Source organism: Cariama cristata, unplaced genomic scaffold (assembly GCF_000690535.1).
Source record: "Cariama cristata isolate BGI_N322 unplaced genomic scaffold, ASM69053v1 scaffold7431, whole genome shotgun sequence".
Lineage (NCBI taxonomy): Eukaryota > Metazoa > Chordata > Aves > Cariamiformes > Cariamidae > Cariama > Cariama cristata.
The window spans coordinates 1-20478 of NW_009597491.1; the positions used below are offsets into that span (position 1 = coordinate 1).

The 20478-nt window shown below is 39.9% G+C and overlaps 1 protein-coding gene across 1 annotated transcript in view; it reads left to right on the plus strand.

Annotated features, from left to right (window-relative positions):
- Positions 1-11573: 11573 nt before the first annotated feature.
- ST8SIA1 (ST8 alpha-N-acetyl-neuraminide alpha-2,8-sialyltransferase 1) overlaps positions 11574-20478 on the plus strand; it is a gene marked incomplete at its 5' end in the record, with an annotated part of 54154 nt that continues 45249 nt past the window's right edge. The window contains 2 exons of the mRNA XM_009708906.1: positions 11574-11683; positions 17647-17739. Coding sequence (XP_009707208.1) covers positions 11574-11683; positions 17647-17739 — 203 coding nt within the window. The remainder of the gene's footprint in view (positions 11684-17646; positions 17740-20478) is intronic.

A 20478-nucleotide genomic window follows, 5' to 3' on the forward strand; every position in this document is an offset into this window, starting at 1 on the left:
TAGGAATCCGGCACGGTGCAGTGAAAGACCGCCTGACTGATGCAGAGACACTGAAGCACGTACGAAACAGCGTATCTTGACCGATTTTCACGGGTGACCCTGCCTGGAACAGGGGACTAGATCACCTGAGTTGTATGATGCTAAAATCAAGGGAAGCGCTAACTCAGTGAAAACCTCGTGCCTTTTTGTGAAATTAATTTTGTTCTGTATTGCCTTTCAGTAGGTTTGCAGTTGCCTCGATATGCACAATTTAACTTGACTTCTCATTTTCAAATTCTGATGCGTAAACTGCACTACTGAGGATTCAGCCTTAGGTTAGGTTTGGTCCCCAAAGCTTAGCCTCCCTGTTTGGCTGTGCTCTCTGTAGAGGAGCTAGCCCCAAATGAGCTTTCATGTAGGCTTGCTACATACATCACTTTCTGTTTGCTTTGTGGGGAACCTACACCCTTATATAATGAAATGACATTTTTCCCCATTTTTATCTTCTATTACTAAGTGTTTTACTATTGATATAGAAACAGTCATTGTTTATTCAAATCAGTTTATGATAAGTTATTCAAACAAGTTCATGAATTATTCTCATGCCTCTATGTGAAAACACAAAAAGAGAAAAGAACCTAATCTGACTTTAAGGAGTTTTGTTTTCATTACTGGAAAAAAATAAATAGCTTATGGAAACTTCATTGATTCTGTACTTGTAACAGCTTTTCCCCTGTCACTCCCTGGACTTCCGTTTTCATAACCTTTAGACATGACATTGCATGGCATTGCACTTTCTTCTACTTGCTTTCTTGTTTGGTAAACATTCCTTTTTAAACAATTTGGTAGTCACTTATTATGTGTACATCCTATTGTGCTGCTATGCACCCTTTTTTACTTTTGAGCCAGGTCTTTTGACCTTGGCTCTACTTTTCTGCAGAGACTGCCCTAGAGAAAGATAGTACTCTAAATGAAGACCTATAACCTTGCTTTTATGTGCAGTCCTTAAAATTCTTTGTGTTGTTTTCTTTGCATGCTATTATTTGCTTTTCAACTCTTATGGGTCAGCTTTTCTTGTGTTGTTAGTTACACGAGCCAACTCACATGCCATCTAGGTTTGTGGATGAAGGATAGGCTAAAGATGTAAGATACAGATTGATGCAGGCTCCTGACCTGGCCCAGATATAATGGCTTTTTGGAGCTGGGTACATTTATTGATTCCTCAAACTATATACGGTTGGACTTGATGATCTTTGAGGTCTCTTCCAACCATAATGATTCTATGATTCTATTTATTTCTTAGTATATTTTATGTATTTGGTTTGACTGTGTGCTGTGGGAGGGGGGAAAAAAGTGGTTGCTCACTTCTCTGTATTCTTGCTATTGTTTCATCCAATTCAGTAGTGCATTTAAATGAACCCACTCTATCTGTAAGATGATATTACAGGTTCGATTTTTTTTTTTTAAAAATGTTTCTTGACAGCCCAATATCATAAGGCTTTTTCTTCCATTCACTGCCCATAAATATTCTAAACACCTTGAAACACCAGAACCTCTAAAATGTTTCCTAGTTAACCTTTCTCTATTGTGATTCCCTTTGCTGTTTATCTACATTTACTTAATTTGAAATAGAGGAAATTGTTTATTTTTTACCAAGAAAGATTGATAAATAAATCTGCATCTGTATTGTAAAATTCAGAATTTTCAAAGTCTGAAATTTGTCTTAAAATAGTTACGTATTTCCTCCTTATCTCTAAGTGAAGCTTTCTTAAGAGGCTTAATTTTTCTCATTAATAGAGAAGAAAAAAAAATATATCTGAAAGTATTAAAGAAAGTCGACAGTACTTCCACGCTGCCAGAAACCAATCTCAGTGTTTAAACTCTGCTCAAACTCTAATTGCAAATTTCCTAGAGAGATCAATCCTTGTTAGTTGTCTTTGATGTCTTTTTAACTAGTGAATCTCAATAGACGTCACTGCTTCCTCTGAACTATTTAGAGGTAAAGCAAAGGCAAGAAACACTTTTTGATTAGTGGATCTTTTCCTTGTAGAAGCTCATTGTTTAGTATGCTAGCTAAATGGAAGAGTATTGCTTTTAAGACAGCCTAAAAAATAAAAGCCAAAGCTTTAAATTTTGGTATCTATCACATGAAATCCATATTTTGGTGCCTGTATAAGTTGATTGATTTCCTTCGCTGCAGCTCCTTATTCATATCAGTGGCATCAGAGGACCCTCAGGAATTCAGAGAGCCATTCCTTTGTTTAAGTGTTACTGACTTTTACACAAGTAGAATTGGAAGCTCTTTATATATTTCATGAGCTGAAACTAACCTTATTTATTGCATATACTGTGTGCTACTAATAAGATTTTAGAGAACTTCATGTTTCTATAGCTGGATGAGCTTTTTAGTAAATCAACCCCATAGATGCCGATGGGTTTCCTGACACCTTCAGAGTCCTCATGCGTGCTGTCTTTCCTATCCCCGCCCATGTTTGATGCAGGCTACTGTTGTGTTTCACAATTATTTGTATTCTGCTCATGCGATTGTAGAGGCATTCATTCTGTATCAGTTCTGCAGGGTTAGGATTGCTCTTAAAATGCTTAGGAACTGTGCGTTTGATTGTGGCTTGGTCCTGGCAATAACCTTGCACATATAAACTGTGTTGAGAAATCCTTTGTAAAGCTGGGAAAATAAGTGAGTAGTACCCCTTACTGAATGATAGTTGGTCTTGCAAAATTTCCAAATATTTTCCTATCTTTGCTGACTGTGTGTTGTCCCATGCTCTCAGAAGAGAAAAAATCAACATGAGAGTACATTGCCTACTTATTCCTACACCAGGCATAAGTAAGCAGATACCCTGCAATTTTTCCTATTCTGTTTTGGTTTCATTCTTCCATCCTGAAATTGCTGAGGGAGGAAGTAGAGTCACAGTTGGAGGACGTGGTCACTGGGAAATCATATTATTTGCATTGTCTCTGCATATCTCTAACTGGAATATAATAGTTATTTACTTTAACTTCTACGCACAAAAGTTCTTGTTAAAATGTGCACCTATATACAGTAACTTCCTCAGCCAGGAAATTGTATGCTGCAATGCAGGAGCTTAATTAAAAAGTTTATACTGCATTTTCCCAGGTCTGCAGAATAACGTATTAAACTCTCATGAAATACTAACTACTCTTGTTGTTTAACAGACGTGCATGATATTAAAAAAGTAGTTTTTCCCCACAAAGTGCTGATTTGTGCTTACCCTTATTTCCATGAAACATCTAGTCAAAACTCAAAAATATTTCAATGCAATTTTTTTGACTTCAGCTTAGAGCATTGTATCAATGCAACCCTGGCACGTATGATTTGATATACGTAGCTTTTTCTCTTCTGCTGAGCCTTGGAGCAGATTAAGAAAGGAACAGAAAAAAAGTGGAGGATGGGCAAAGCCTTCAGACGTAGCATCTGAAAGTTGGGTCTCTAAGCCCAGAAGATAAAGGGTTGCTGCTAAGCACTCGGCGCGGTGCAATATCTAATAACTGCTGGAATACCTGGTGTGTCTGCACAGCTTTCTGCCATTGAGTGCCAGTGAACCAGGAGCTGAATTGCTGCCCGATGTGTAAATGCTGTACGGTGCGAGCATTTAAGTCTGAGTCAGGTGGGATCTAAGTGGGACGGTGTTGCGTACCTACACCAACTCCGGAGGCGCTGACAAAGTGGAGCAGGGCTGAGCATCCCACACAATGGATGGTGTTTTCCTCTGAGCTCGTGGTGGCATCTGGTGATGTCAGGTGGTCAGGTAAAAGGAAGGATTTGCTGAACGTTTCTGTGGCTGTTGGCAGAGTTTAGTGATTTGACCTATGAATCAAAGTTTATCCTTCTCATCACACAGGATTAAAAAAGAAAAAAATCAAGTGAGTCATTCAAATGTATGAGAAGGTGGTTAGACAAACCAACAGAGGCAGTTATTTACAAATTCTGGTCAAGCTGTTTCTTAGGGAACTTGTACATTATTTTTCCATTTTGTACAGTTTGCACGGGACTGGGTTGCTGCATAGAACATCTCAATGCAGCTATTTGGAAGGCAGCTGAAGTCCTCCTTGAGACCTCCCAATTGTGTGGAAATGTTGGAATCTATAACATCTTGCAGAATGAGGTGCCCCCCCCCCGCCCCCCCAGTACGCTGAGTTCCTTTTATTTAATTAATCATGAAACAGTATTTCCTTTTCATCATTTTTAATCCAAAGTTTGGGGTCCTAGTGCATTGTGGGTTATAAAGTTTGGATCCAGAAATCTTCCAGATCTTTAGAATTTCCCACCCATAAAAGTATTTTTGTCTTATAAGGGAGAATTCCCTTCACATTCCCAGGGCATTCATTGTTTAAAAATCTGTTTATGATACACCATCAGTAGTCTGTTTTCTAAAATAAACTGTTACAATCTCCAAATGTGATCCCCCCCCCCCTTTTTTTCCCATAATCCCCACACTGTGCTATCCTGGCTGTCTGAAGGCTGATTCCATTCAATTAAATGCCACAGTAGCAATTTGAAATGTTCTTTTAATTCACAGCAAAGTACTCGCTTGCGGTGACTTCACGCTGGGTGGAAAGCTATTAGAGAGCACACCGTTTTGAAGTTCCTACTTAAAGTACAGCTTGAACTAAAAGTGACTGCCAGCTGGTTACTGGTACTCCGTGTTTTTTGTGAATATGCAGATATGTTGCAAAGCAGTCTCTCTTTTGTGTGTGATTGCTCTGGAGTTAATATCCCATGTATCCTTTTGGATATAAGAGGGTTTCCTGCAGCTGCAGAGCAATGCGTTCAGTCTCCTAAGTGGTCTTTTGCAGTCCTGTGTCCCTGTATAAATATCTCATGAAATATTTGTATCTCATGAAAAACAATACCACCTGAAGTACGTATTTTTGAAGAGCACAAAGTTTACATCGGCTTGAATGTTTAATTCCACTTCAATCCTTGATAAAGACACCACTGTTGTGACAGACATTCTTGCATGGTACTACAGAGAAGCTTCTGTAGTACCTGGACCACTTCTCTTTTGTATAAACAATGAGCTTCAGGTTTCAAAATTTGTTAGCTGGCAGTGCCTCTGTGGAGCAAGGAAGCTAGTGAAAAAAAAACAAACCACAAACCAAAGAAGGTAGCTGGAGTCCATTGTAGGATCTCTTTCTTACCCCCTAGAGGGATTTCATAGTCACTATCACAACTTCTTCTTGTAATAATTGCTTTATAATCAAATATTGGTGTTTGGTAGTATCTGAGTCCAGAATTTGAAAAACCATGCTCAACTTATTTATTAACACTCATAATTATCATACACAAAAAGGACAGTGTGCTACATACCTGGGATCAGGCTGGCAGGGGCTCCATTCTGATCTGTTCCACAAAAAGTACATTTATACCTGTTCCTCTGGGTTTGGCTTGCTTCTTGCTTAGCATTTCACACATTATTTCACATATTAGTGGAATATAGGGAATTTTGTATGAGTTACAACTAACACACACATTTAGCAAGTCTTAGTGGAACATACATTGTGATTCTGACAGATTTTGCACATGCAAAATATAGCTTTCAACAGTTTCACTAATGTGCTTTTGTAATACAGCTTTGCGTAAACGCAAAACAATTTAGGAATTATACAGCATTCAGTAAATCTGCCAGTGAAGTATCAGTGTGGTTTCTTGACATGTTAAAATGCACATATCTTCCAACCCACAACATTCACTCAAGATTTATGATATAGAAAAGATGTTCTCCCTTTCCAGCTCTCAGATAATTTCCTTCTGATCCATGCTTCTTCTGATTCTCTATACAAAAGTGAGTTCTAAATTATTGTTAAAATTTTAGATGCATTTCAAACTTTGTAGTGTTATTTCAATCAGTAACTACAAACAGAAAGGCCAAGCTGAAGATAGTTTTATGATATAAAATGTCTGAAGTTATGAATGACTACATGCAAGACCTTTTAGATAAGTGCACCCAATTTTAAAGTAAATCTTTCTGAAAAAAAGTCCATCTTTTATTTTTCAAAATTTTCAGTTTTCACTAAAAAAAAAACCCTAAACCCTAGCATTTTTTTTGGTGAAAACAGTTATTTTCCTGAGAAAATAGCAACTACTTCTAAAGGATAAAAGGAAGAATGTCAGCTGTCTCCCTGTAGTGGCATAGTGTAGGAGGTGGGCTGAAAAGTCCTCTCTTTCAGGAGGAGCAGCTCCTCCTAACCTCTGTGATGTTCATTACCTTGCCATCAATAGTTACTCCTCACTCTGGGCTCCTGTACGCGGCTCAGGGCAGGCTTGGAGCAGTTTGGTGAAGAGGAGTGAGTGAAATGCAAGGAACCACAGCCACCCTCCACATTCCTCTATAGAGAATACTCCATCCCTGACGTTGATGTTTTTTGGAGCTGCTTGCCGTCAAGCTGTCATGTCTTGACAGCTCTGTAGGAGGAACAAAAGGCCCATCAGACCGAAGATGATTTGTAAACAATGAAGAAGGAGCATTTGCCACCCTGCCATGTCTCACAGTGTAAAAAACCAAGGCCAAGTTACTTGTGGCTGACACACAGAGAGAGATCCTTGAAAGTGTCAACGGCATCCTGAGGCAAAGGTGCAAGAAAATGTTTTATTAAGAGCTGAATTTGGCTTCTCATTAACTCTCTGGGTTTTGCTGGCTCTTTAGGAAGAATCAGTCGAACAATGCCCTTCTCATCAGGGTGCTACCTTCTCAAAAGGGACAGTAAAATCACAGCATCTCTTGCAAATTCAAAATGCTTATTTTAAAAAAAGAAATTATTTTAATTTATGTTGTCAGTGTTTTCAATGCTTTTGATGTCTTCAGCATTAAGTCAGTGGCTAAATACTGCGTTTTTTTCCTGTTTTCTCAGTAAGAACTTGGTTACTGATTAAAGTCTTTGGCAGGAAGTGGGCAAAATTAATGCATTAACAACCTAACAATGAAATCAAAGTGAATTAGAGTAGCATTATCTAAAATAAATTATATTTTGTTAGTACTGTGTAATGTTCTTTTAACTGATGATAATGATTTATTTCTACTTAGATGAATGATGAAACTAATCAGTGAATTGCTGGATAGATGCTTTGTTGAATTAGTCCCATATTCAATTGGGAGTCTTTAATCTATTGCTTTGTGTGCTTATTTGTCATTGAATTCGCAGGAGGATGTGCAGGTTCTTCTTTTGCTTACATGAATATGAGCTAGAAGATCTTCATTGATTATCAGTGGAGTTTCATTGTTTTAAACCAGGGAAAATGAGACAATGGGGCCTTTCTGTCTTTGATTTTGTTTGGAGATGCCTTTTGAAAACCACCTTACAAGATCCTTTTTAAAGTTATTTGAAACTTACCTTTAAAAGGAATTCATCCCACTTATTTCCAATATGCAAGGTGTTTTTAGTTAACAGTATTTGTGAATTCTGTGGTAATGATTGCTTAAAAATGGGGATGAGTTGGTCGTTTCTTTTTACATTGCCTCTATTACACTAGATGAAGTGATGCTGCGCTATTTTTTCTAGTCCACCTACAAGACTCCGACTGTTCATTAAAATTTTATGAATGAAGAAAATAACAAATGTGTTGACAATGAAAATAACAGAGTTTCAGGAAGCTAATATTAATGGAAATGCTTTTGTTACAACTTTAGAGTCCAAAGCCAGCATTTGTTAGGCCAGCTTACAATTCTGAGAGGAAAAATAACTGAGCTTTTTGTGAGCATTTAGCATAAATGGCAGCTAGGTCCCCACAGTGTGAGAAATTATATGCTCTTAACTATGAATGGACAATGTGCCTAGCAAAGAGTTACGCTGATAGAGGTAAAGAATGAAAGCATGAGAAGGTTTTTGTAAGTCCTGTGAAACATATTTTGCCAGTAATAGAAACCTAGAAGCAAACTTGGGTTTACTATATACTATTATCTCCAAACAGCACCATCACCTTAAAAATCTAACACTCTATATTGAAAGTTGTCTCATACTAAAATTACAGGTAATGCCCAAGTCTATTTTATAAAAAGGTAAAACCAGTTTAATTCTGGAGCAAGTTGTAGCATTCTTCTAACCCTTCAACCCCAACATAACATTCAAAAAATTGGAAGGCAGACCACCCACACCATGAAGACAGCATAAGATCACTTGGCATGAGGAAATAAATCTTTATTGGAGTCCGTCTTTGATGTTTTTTTACCCTTAGAGGAAAAAATAACTCCAGATTTTGATAAATAATTTAATATTAAATTCAACCTTAAATCCACAGTGCATATGCTGACAAACCAGCAGTAGGAACAGTTAGAGGATGCAGGGAAACATCTTGAAAGCCCAGTAGTGATGTGGAAATCTACTAACAAATGGAGTTATTCTGCATGTTAGGGCTGGAACTACCTTTTGGTTAATTGTATTGCAATTTTGCTTAGGCTGTTTGCACCTCCTATTTTGGGCAGCCCAAAGGAAGGAATGAACTGAGTGCTTATGGGAAGTCACAGAATGAAGCCCACAGCATTTTCGCTTTGAAGAGCCTCTCAGTGCCTTTATCTGTACTCTCTGTCCCATGAGCATCCTTCGGATGTGGAGGGGAGGGAAGCATGCCATCGCACTAATGTTCTGCAGCGGGCTGGGTGTGTTGCTGCTAACGAGATTACAGGATGGTGATTTCCTAACAGCTTCAAAGCCCAGGATTCTGTTCCTTTGAAAGACGGAAAAGAGAAATGCCTTTTGTAGAGAGAAAAAGGAGCCCTATGTTCCATAGTCGCTTATGGGCAACACTTGAGGTTAAGACTTGTATGATTTGTGTATGACCAGGCAGTTTGTTTAGACAAAGAGACTTGGGGCAGGGTTCCTGAAATGCCTCTGCAGTCTCAGCAGTAATACAGATCTGTGATTTAAACATTTGAAGAAAAGTCATGTGAAAGATAACAAATGCAGGTTTCTCCCAGGTCATCTTAAGCAATTGCTCTTCATTAAGCTCAAAGCAGCTGAAATCCCCCCCAAGCAGCAGTGACACTTAATCCTTAGGCCTTTACAACCTGCCCGCACCCTCCCACCCCCCGCCCCCCGTTGTGGTACTGGAACTAGGTCTTTTGCACAAAGTCTGTAGAAACTTTGTAAGAGTGGTCTTCTGGAAAATGTATCTGTTGAACATTTTAAGGTAAACGGTGGAGTGTAGACTCTGTCTGATGTCTGTGCCATGTCCTGATTTTTCCGTACTTTGCTGGGGAGGCAAAACCTTCTGTGGGCTCTTGTGGGCATGATGGCTTTTCACAGAGAACTGTGTTCAGCCTGGTTTTCCTCTTATGTCTGTAGAACAAGTGGATTTCTTCGCAGGTTAGGCAGAAGGACAACTACCACGGTGATTTTATCTGCCCCTTCTACTTTCCTTTGGCTCCCTCGAATCACCCTGGCAGCCCTCATCTTGTTCTTTTGTTTCTTGGACTCTCTGCAGGACAAGCGTTTCAAAGCTTCATATGCTTTTGGAAACAAAAGTATGTATGCAAATGACAACTAATATTATCATCTTTGAGCATAACAGGATATAAACCTCCCTTGAAGGACAGCAAGTCATCTTAAGCAATATCAAAGGCTGTTTGCAACTCACAGAATTTTGAAGCATTTAGTAACTCCTGAATGTTTATTTTGGGGGTCTAAAGTCACTCAACATGTACTAAAGCCACAGAATTTATGTGACAGAGTGTCCACAGCTCTTAAAAGCAAGAGTTAATGGCTGCTGCCTTTGTCTGTGGTTTGTCACAGCCTTGCCTTTGTATAAGTAGCTGTCTTGGAAGGAGCTTTGATATATCTTGAAGAAAGGTACTGTTATTTATAAAAATATATCTCTTCTACATTGCCTCTGATTTCCCCCCCTACCCCCACCCCTTACTGAGTATGTGAGCTCTCATTTGGTCAGAGTCACCTCAAAGATGAGATGTCCTTTGAATTTCAAGATATGCTCCTAGTTCAATAGCTGTGTAAATTAAAAAACGTTCTTGAGCAGGCAGATGCAGGACAAGAATGCAGCTGCATACTTGATATTGCTCTGTCGTGCTATCACTGGGTTCTTAACAGTGGCTGGGCCTCAGGAAACTGAAATTTATTTTTCTGCTTTAGCATATCTTAATCCAGAGTTAGTATAAGCAAAATGCTTTAATGTCTTTCATTAGAAAGCGAGTTGTGGCTTTATACTAGCTGAATGGAATCTAGTTTACTGAGAAAAGAAGATAAAGCAAATAAATCTAAGGAAGAAAATAAATAAGACGGTAGAAATAAGTCCTAACAAACACAGAGTTTGTGCTGTAGTGCTGGGTCTGTTTTCTGGACGATGTACACTGTTGCAATGCCTGGTGAATACATGATGCAATGTTAGACGTTGCTCTGTACATCTAAGGGAGGACAAGGGCTGCTGCTGTTCTACCTTGTCTTCCTGGAGAGGAGAATTGTTTTGCGATGCTGCATCCTGTCACCGTGGCATCTGCATTCTTGGAGGCCTGTGTAGTAATGTTTTCTCTACTGCAAAGTCAGGATTTGACAGGTTTGATAAATAAAAAAGCCCTGCACAATTTTTTGCATGAGGAGAATGTTAACTCTTGTGTTGTAGACAAATCCCATTTTGTGACTAAATCACACTGCTTTAAATTCACACGTCTTTTCACCACCTTTTATTATTTTATATATACGTGCGCTGGGCTGAACTTAGGCACTGTGTGCTGTTTAAATGACTGTCCCAACCTCACTAAAGGTGAATGACTTGGGGCTGACAAGAAGATGTCCCACCTATAGTTTTGAGATCCTCTGGAATGAAGAAGACTATACAGATCTAATTTATTACTGTGTTTCATGCATAGAATAGCATGGCAATCTGACCTTGCGCTTTTATGCCCCACTAAGCGGCTACAAGAGCTGCTCAGTTAAAATGGTCCCTTTCTAATTTTAATTTATGCTGTGTCTGGGCAGCTGAGTGTTTAAGGAGCTGCTGTCAAGCTCTAAATATCTCTGCCTAAGGCTTCAGAGTGACCCGACCCAGCGACGCAAGCACGGAGGGAACTGGGGTGACTCCTGATTCCCAGTGCCCTTCTGTCATCACCTCATTCCCTGTTCCTTCCTTTCTTCCGCAGAGCTGTCTTTTGTATGTCAGCTCAGGAAGGTCACTTTCATCTTTCATGGGAATTTTTTTTTTTTCCCTCTCTCCATTTTTCCTGGCTGTGTCATTTCCCCTGTGTCCTTGCAGCTTGGCTAGAAGGCTTGTCCTGACCTGGCTGCCTGGCTTGGTTGGTATCTGCATCAGGACTTTAGGCAGTTTTGGTTTTGCAGAGATGTTATCTTCTGTGTCACGTTTGTTGCGTCCTGGTTTGGGGAGTGGGGATAAGAACTGTCCTACATCTACTTACCAGCCAATTTCTGTACTTGTGGTTTGGTTTTGTGTTGTGTTTTTTTTTTTTTTTTTTTTTTTTTTCCCCCTAGCTCCTAATTCTCCCTTTTCTTTCATCACTTTGAGCCCTGCCAGCTCCCCGGGTTCTCCAGGAGCGGCTGCTACAAAGATGCGTGTGTTCTCCTCTGTAAAACCGGTCCTTGTTTTGTGTTGCTAGGCTACTCCCTTCCAGCTGCCACTGAAGAAATGCTCCGTGGTGGGAAACGGTGGGATCCTGAAAAAGAGCGGCTGCGGCAAACAAATAGATCAAGCAGATTTTGTCATGCGGTAAGACAGAAACCTCAATGACACATTGTCTCCCCTTCCCCCTACAAAGTCTTGGACTTTTCAAAGCTATTCAATTGCGATTAATCAATTATAATTTGCCTTGTTTCCCCCCACCCCTTGGCAGAATGCTTTATGCAAGTGATTTGGGTAAAAGTGTGAAGGGGGACAAAAAAGAGAGCTTTGACTGGCTTCTGCAAATGGGTGTGTAGTGTGGGGGCAGTCTGCAGGTGGATGGGCTAAGGTTGTGATAGATTGTGCAGTGTCACAGAGAAGTACTGAAGACCTGCTTTTCTCTTTAATTATGCAATGTTAGGCAGGGTCTCATCCTGCAATGTGCTCTGTCCTCTGCGATTCTAAATGCTGTCACATGCAAGCCATTGAACTCTAGATGAGTAGGTACTGATGTATGGGGCAAGGCTTAAGAAGCTGGAACAAGGTAAAATGTTCCTGTGTTTTTCTTCCCTCAAGACTAATTTCTTGGCTGACTGTCTGAGGAAAGGCCAAACCTCTTTCCTTGATGCAGGGTTTTTGGGATTCCTCACATTTCCTTCCCCTCCAGCCTTCCTAAAGTTATAAGAACCTGTCAGGAGGGATGTTGAACCAGCTACTGCTTTCGTGATTGAATTTGGCACTTTCTAGGTCTGCATTCTTTAAGGAAGAAAGACAGAAATTAGTTCCTCCCTGTTAAACATGAACAAGAAAGACATTATGGGGGAAAAAACGGAGGAATGCTCCCAAAGAGATGAGAAATGGAGTTTCTTTGGGTTTTGAAATGGATGCATAATGAACACCCACTTTAGCAAGTCTCCTTATTAGATCCTGATGGCTTACTATAAAGCCACACAAATTTGCTGCAAACCAAACAGTATTGCTGTAATTTCTGGTTTGCATCTCCGAGACCAAAAATGCCTTCAATGTTAAAGCAAAGAAATACAACAAACTAAAGGCAAGAGGAAACGTATACTTAGAGCATTCCCAGAAGAGAAGATGTAAGGCACAGGGGGAGAGAGGGAGTGTGCTGATTGCCATTACTGCAAAACTCCTTAGGTGTTCCACAGACTAAATATAACAAACTGCAGGGTGTATGCCATGGTAATATTATCTAGATGCAATGGGAAAGTGAAATGTTGCAGGAGCAATCAGTTACAAAAACAATAGAAACTTTTTTTAAAAAACAGGAGTTGTAGCTTGATCAGAAAAATCCTTTTCTCTCCAGGGACAGTGAAGCAACCATTATCTGTACAGAACTTATTTTGAATTGGAAATAAGTGATAGGGAGAATCCTGCAAAAATCCCAGTAGCTACCTGCAGGCTGTATTGTATTAGTGATGTGCAGTCATATTTATGGAAAATGTTTCAGTTCTTTTGGGTTAGAAACTAATACGCCACTGGGAGGAAATATTTTTATAGCAGGTGGAAGACAGGATTTAGTTGATCTTTCCTAAATCTGTTTCCTATAATCTGAGAGCTGGGAGAGAAGGAACACAATAGTGAATTGCATAACATCTTTAATTTATTTTTTTTAAAGAAATTTGTCTAACATCTTTAAAGTATTTCCGCAACGTGAAATGTCATGCCAGGTTTTGCCCTTGTTCTTTTCTTCCATTCACATGTTTTTTTATATCATTTACGTGTATTTCCTTAAACTCTGTCATATGACTGCAGCCATTTTCTCTGCTATATTGTAATTACTAAGGTTAATGAGTTTAAACTCATCTTGTTTTTGAGCATCTTCTACAAACACAGCTGTTCCAACATAGAGATTAAAAGAGCAGCAGTTTTCAGCATAGCACACTGCCTCTGCAATGCAAAAGGTGCATGGCATATGGTCTACGTGTTTAGGTAGCGTGGTTATAATAGGCTCTTCTGATACCTGGCTCGTTTTCAAGTTTGTAATCCTTATTTCTAAGAAAAAAATTTGATTTTCCCCCTCCCTTCCTGCTTAACGCTTATTTTGAGAGACAAGTGTTGGGTACTAAACCCTAAGCAATGTTTTTGTCTGTATTTTGACAGAAGAGACACATTTTCTTGGCATTAGATTTTGAAAAAATATTTCTACATCTCACAATTCTCCCTTCCCCCAACCACTTTCCAGGCTCTGCTGTGGTTTCTTTATCTCCCAGAGAGAGGGTTTCTCTCTGTAAAATAGCAGGGGATTGCAGGGAGTTCTCCAAGCTGTTTGCTGGTGAATTTATTCCAAAACTAGAAGCAACTTGTCACTGTTTCAAGTTGACTAATGGCTGTCCTGGTTTGGGGAGGCCAAGCTGTTGTCTTTTAATCATGCTGTGCCATGCCATCTAGCCATACCAGCCCAGGTGGAGCTGGGGAAGTTAAGTATGGTGGCATTTTGGGGTTTATAGACAAGTCTAGAGAAACATGGCTTTCAGCTGCCTTATGCAATTATTGTCTTGATGTTGGCCAAGGTGCCATAAAGGAATAAAAACGAATGTTTGCAATTACATATTAAATTCATATTAGTCCCTAGTGTTTAGTATACGTGCATATATAACATTCTAAAATAGCTAGATAGTCACATAGCATCTACCAAATGCACATGCCCCAGCCAAGTTGCCTGGATTCTCTGCACCTGTGGGACATGGACTTCTGTCTGGGCCAAACCCAGAAGAGCCATTTCTACCTGGTGAGGGTTGAAGGATCCCTCTCATTTTACCCTTGCAGCTGTGTCTACCTCTTGAGTTGGAAGGTCTCAGATGTGCAAAAGGCACACATGGAGTGCTGTGTGCCTGTTGATGATTTCCCCCCTGCCAGCACTTAAAGCCTCAGTCTAAGTCATGTTTGTCATGTAGAAGACCAGTATGTTCCACTCTTCCACTTAGGCTCGTGTCAAAAATGCTGGCCTGAAATGCTGTCCCGGTGCTTCGTTCTTTCCTGCATGTTCACTTACTCCTCAGTACCAGGAGCAAGAGTACAATAATTAAAAAGAAGTTTCTTAGGATGAGTCTTTTTGTTTCTTGATGTGTTCCACACCTGCACAACACTTGGCACTCTACTGACCTGTTCAAGAAAATAATCTGAAGGGCCAAGAAGTTTCTGTCAACGAACTGATTTCTTGCAGAGTTTCCTCTAGATACTCAGGCCATTTCTTAGTATTTCATGCAGAACAAGGTGGAAATGAGACTTACTGATGAAAGGAATGAGATATGTTTAAATAATGTATCTGGGACTGGCTTGTGAAAGAAATTTCATTATTGAGATGTTAAGATGATAAAAACTAGGGAGAGATCGTGGTCCTTCATAGTGCTTTTAAATAAACCTCAACCACAAATGACTTCTTAAAAGCTTGCCCTTGTGTTTATTCAAATCGGAGAGCATTAAACCATAATCTGCCAGAGATCAGTTATGCCATCTCTCTGCTCTGAGGCAAATCACCTGTGTATCTTGCTTCACAAATATTTGTTTGACCTGCCATTGAAAACTGCTACTGAAAAAAGCCTGCTACTATTTTTATGTAAACCTTTCTTAGTTCTTAAGGTTTTATTGTTCTTTATGTCTGGGAATTAAACTTCCACTATGCTTCTAGTCTGTCTTTTTTTTTGTCTCTTTTTTTTTTTTTTTTGTTCTCAATGATTGCATTTTCTAAAACCTTTTATTTTGATTCTTCTTTTCTGGCTTCTTTTTAAGTTGTCTAGCTTATCTTAAATTGTGGTAGACCAAACTAGAAGCTGTTTCCTAACTGAGACTTTAATACGTTGTGCACATCTTAACAAATGTAGTCCTGAAAGGAGAAAATGTTCCTGGAAATTTTATTTTTCTTGGTTCATGTGGTTGGATTCATGTATATTCCATATAGGTGGGACTTTGCTGTCTTTCTCTTTGGCATTTCCTGATGATGTGAATTTAAGAATATGGTTTTGAGAGCTAGTATTTGTATGCAAGTACATGCAGATGTAGCACTACTGTGGGTTTGTCTTTGGGAATGTGGAATATTTTGCATTAACAAAAATTGCAGGCAGTATACCGGGTGCACACTAGTGCCCTCTCCAAGCACTGACATTGCACAAAGCCGTAAGATGTGGAGCTGCGACTGGGAATTTGTGCAGCCTTGTTTGCTGTGCGCCTGGATCCCTTCTCCAAAAACTGCGGAGGTCAGTGAAAATGCTAACGGAGGCAGCGACTGCTCTGGCAGCAAGAGCTTTCCTTGCGATGAGACTGATTTTCCCAGCGCGGCGGAAGCATGTGGCGACCTGTAGTCCAACAGTGTAACCATTTCTGCAGTAGCCCCTGGAAACTGCTGTAAAAACCGAACTGTAGCTCACTTCCCCGGCTCCAGCCTCTCACTTGTGTAGGCAATGGGTTTCTGAATTATTAAGATTAAAAAAATTGGATAAGCAACTCATCGTTGTTGGACTGAAGGGTTTCATGACTGACGCCGGCTGCCTGGAGGACATACGCAGAAGTGGAGTGCTACAGAGAGTTTAATAGAGAAGATGGTGAAAGGAATGACATAGCTCTTCACACATGTAAGACGTGCAGCAAAGAAACCTGTGTCTCCCTGGTACTGAGAGGAGAAGTCATGAACATGAAACAGCTCGTCTCTGTGCCGCTGCCTGCCCTCCTCCAGTGCTGGGGCCTTGTCCTCCGTGGGAGCGGTTGTCTGCAGAGCTTAAAGCAACCAGAGGCTGCTTGACTCCCTTCTTTAGGGTCGGCGTTTGCTCAGCACATGCTCTCGGTGGGAGCAGGAAGAGGCAGGAGCTCACCCTCACCTTTCCTTACCTCGGGCACTCTGTCTCTGTCCTGCGCTTTTCCAGCGTGCTGTAGGAAAACAATGAAACCAGCATGTGCAAATGGGGATGTCTTGATGTGATGGTTGAACTTAAAAATTGAAGGGCAAATTTGGTTATGGTAGAGCCCAAAACTTTTTTTTTTTTTTAAAAAATAAAAAAGAACAAAACCCAACCACATAAAAAACTAAAAGTTTTTTCTGAAAAAAATCCAATTTCCAAATTCTACCTGTCTCTCAGAATCCTGGTTTCATTTTTGCCTTTTAAGCATTAAAAATATTGTTCATATCTTTGATTTAAGAACTTGGACAAATTTGAAGTGAAAAATGTTTTGACACCAATTTTTGGGGTAATTTCTGTGTACTAAATAGATTTCTCCTGACTAATTTTTGGAGCGGTGCATAGGCTTGGGTACTGTTTGAATGTATTTTCATCTTTATCTACTGCTCCTTCCTTCTTCTCCTAGGTCTTTACTACGGAGCATTTAGGACTGTTCATTGGAAGTTTCTCTCTACTTCTGTTTTTGGAGTCTTCACTGTCTGCTTCCCAAAGTAAATTTGCTCAATCACTTTCCCTTTATTATGTTATCACCCTGCCCACCAGGACAAGACTGTGAGCAGAACTGAGATGCACATATTTAAATAGCCACTCAAAATTTTTCTCTGTGTTTTCTTGGTAAACTCCGTAAGCTGAAGATACCCTGCAGTGTAATATTAAAAATGCCAGTCGCCTGTTGTTTGCAAGACCTGTCATGCTTGTAATACCACAGAGTGGTAACAATCTGGAACCTGATACTGGTAAACAAGACAAAACAGAGTGAAAAACAGAACTAAAAGAGTTCGGAAAAAAAAGTCTTTGCTATAGATAATAATGGCCTCTTCCACAGCCTTTCAGCCTGTCAGAAATGCCAAGTCTGTGTCTTTGTTTTTGCTTAGTAGTTACATAAGATCATCTCTGCAAAAGGTTTTATTTCTAAATTTCCCCGCAATCTGGTACAGAATGTCCTATTGTGCTTATAGGTGTGGTACAGTAGGGAACATTTGTAGCTTGGTCTAGTATTTATACAGCACTTTTACACTTTCTGACAGCTTGCTTTTTTTAAAAAAAAAAACAACAACAAAACCCCAAAACATCTGCGTACCTGCAGATTAAAAAAGACTGAGGTTGAAGCCTGTCAATCCTGAATGTTATTTAAAATCTTGACTGTCTTTCTGTGCACAGGTGCAACCTTCCTCCTCTGTCCAGTGAATACAGCAAAGATGTTGGATCGAAAACCCAGCTGGTGACTGCAAATCCCAGTATAATTCAGAAAAGGTAGAGAACGTATTGTTCCTTCTCTGGTTGGGGGAAACAAAAAGAAAAGTGCTTCGTCTGTGTTATAGATATTACTGCATCAGAATTACATTCTTAACAATCTTCTGATCCTGGAAAAGGATCTGGAAAAGATGAAATAGGCAATGGTTTGGTGTTAGGTGAAATAATTCAAGACTAAACCCCTGATCCTATTGCTGTAAGCAGGGAAACTAAGGGAGGCTGGCTTTTGCAGAGTTATTTCGTCTACCAGACTCCCCTCGGTGCTTCCAGCTCCCTTCCTTTACCATGCGCTGGGCACGTGCCAGAGGTGCTTTGGCCGCTCCCAAGCCAGGCACGTACCCATGGGTAGCCCAAACGACCCTGCTGGTCAGGCCAGCTGGCTGCTGCATCCCACAGTTAATGAAGATGCTAATTTGGGTTTCTCTTTGCTTCACCACTGATAACCTCTGAGTCCTTACTGTCTTCATGTTATTTGTTTGATACTGACTTACGGGTACAAAAGTGGTTAGGATGGAAATGATTGGCAGGTTGTGATCAAACAAGCCTTGCTTTTTTAGAAAACTGGGACAAATTGTTGTTGTTTATTAGAGTTGGTTGAAATTTTCCAAATGTCAGTAGCTGATGAGAGAGAGGAAGGGAGGGAGAAGGGAAGTCAATGCCATCTCTCTGATTTTGCCTTCCTGAATTTTAATTGCTATGTTATTTATTTATCAACCGGAATGAGGTAGGCTGTTCTCAGGCAGAACAAGATCTGGTAAGTAACCTGCCATGTTCACTGAAAAACACAGAGAAAAGGAATAAACCAAGGGGATGAACAGGAAATGATTAGGCATAAAGAAATTTATAATGCAGGTACTGGGAGGTGAAGGATTGTGAAAGGAAGCAAAGCAGGGAAATAAAATGAATAATGGAAAGCCAGGTGTTATAGAAAGAAGAAAGGCACAGACTTGGAAATGGATGTTTGATGGTGTTTAAATGTAATATTTTTCCTCTCTATCAGGAACTGAAGGGTTCTCTAGTTTTGTGTGTGGAAAAGATGACAGTCTTTGACAGTGTAGAAAAGAGAGGGTGAGCCAGAGGGAAATGGAGTAATAATCAGCTTCAAGAGCCAATTCCAGGCAGAGAGTGTCTGAATAGGAGAAGACACAGAAGTGCTTCTGGGATGAGATCAAAGCAAACCAAGCAAAATTGGCAGAGGATGGCATCAGGTCCCAGGTGAGAAGAGGTTGCTGCACAGGGCAGTGGACCTGAAGATGGGGAATCTGAAAATCCTGTGGGATGTCGATGGTAATGAGGTTGATTTAAGAAGTGTGATGAAATGGCCAGAACATCTTATCAAGGAAAGAAGATCAGTTTGGCCATGGCGTTTTGAATAAAGAGGAGCAGTGTGAAACATGAAGCTTACAAAGGATTTTACAGTTGTCAGGGCAGAGGATTATTAAACTCATGGATATTTATTTTGTGCCCTGCCCTCCATCAAGGCCTAGAGTGGAAAGCTCTCTGTACTTAGTATTTTTGAACAGAAGAGGAAAATGAAAGAGAGTTTTGGTGATGCTACAGGGAGACTATGGAGCCACACTAGAGACACTGTGGAGTTATTCAGCAAGAAGGAAGGGAAGGAGTGAGCAGATGGTTGAAGAAGCAGATGGAGAGAGTGAGACGATACTTTGTGAGAGGGGGCTATAGGAAGGAGGAGTGGAGGGGGAGGGAAATGAGAGAAGAGAAAGGGAGGAAGGAATAGATGGGGAACAGGAAATGGGATTGTGTCCAGTGTCAGTTTTCAAAGTAAGTGGATGATAACTGCGATACAAGACCTTTGATGAGAAAGTAATGTGGGATGTATATGCATGTGTATTGATTAGGAGGAGATATACAACCAGTAACTGAGGAATGATACAGAGAACAAATTCATAGTGCTGAAAATTGGCAGAAACCTCCTCCGAGGCTTGGAGCTCTTGAGAGATCTGACACTTTGCTTCCTCTGCATGGTCAGGAAGAGATAATTTTTTTTTTTAAAAAAAATAATATTTTACTGATGTTTCCTGTATGCTGTCCAAACTCATTATTTTACCTCCTGTGTGTTAAGTTAGAGTTGGAAAAAAAGGTTAAAACTTGGAAGTTAAAATAGAAGAAAAGACTACTAATCTGTCAACAAATAATCCATTTCTATGGAAAGAAGCTTTTTAAGGAATTAGGACTGCTTGTAAATCCAGACTTTCATGAAATTCAAGGATGTTCAGATTGGTGACTGATAGATATCTGTTTCTAAGCTATAAGTTAAATAGCTTCACATAATGGTATTATTCATTATCGTTCTTCCCCTCTCCTCTTGTCCTTACTTTAAGTAGGTTGATATTGATGAGGCTTGACATCTCAATTAACTCTCAAGTGTGTTATGGCAGATTTAGTGAATTGGTCCTGCAACACCATTCACAGCTTCTAAAAGATTTATCCTTACCAGATAATTTATGATGAGGCATGTTGGATAGGGCAAAGTTTTTGTACCAGGGATGTGGAGGCAATTTTCTGTGGTGTTCTAGAACTAGAATTATTGCTTTTAGAAAACTAAATTGTTGGCAGTAATTATTGCAGAGTGATATCTGAGTTACCACCATTTCCCCTCTAGACTTACAGCCTTAGGATGGGTTAGTCAAATTTTTTTTTTTTATCTGGGAGTACATTGACTTTAGAGATCCCTTCTAAACATTGCCTTATGCAATGAGATCAAGTTCCTACTGC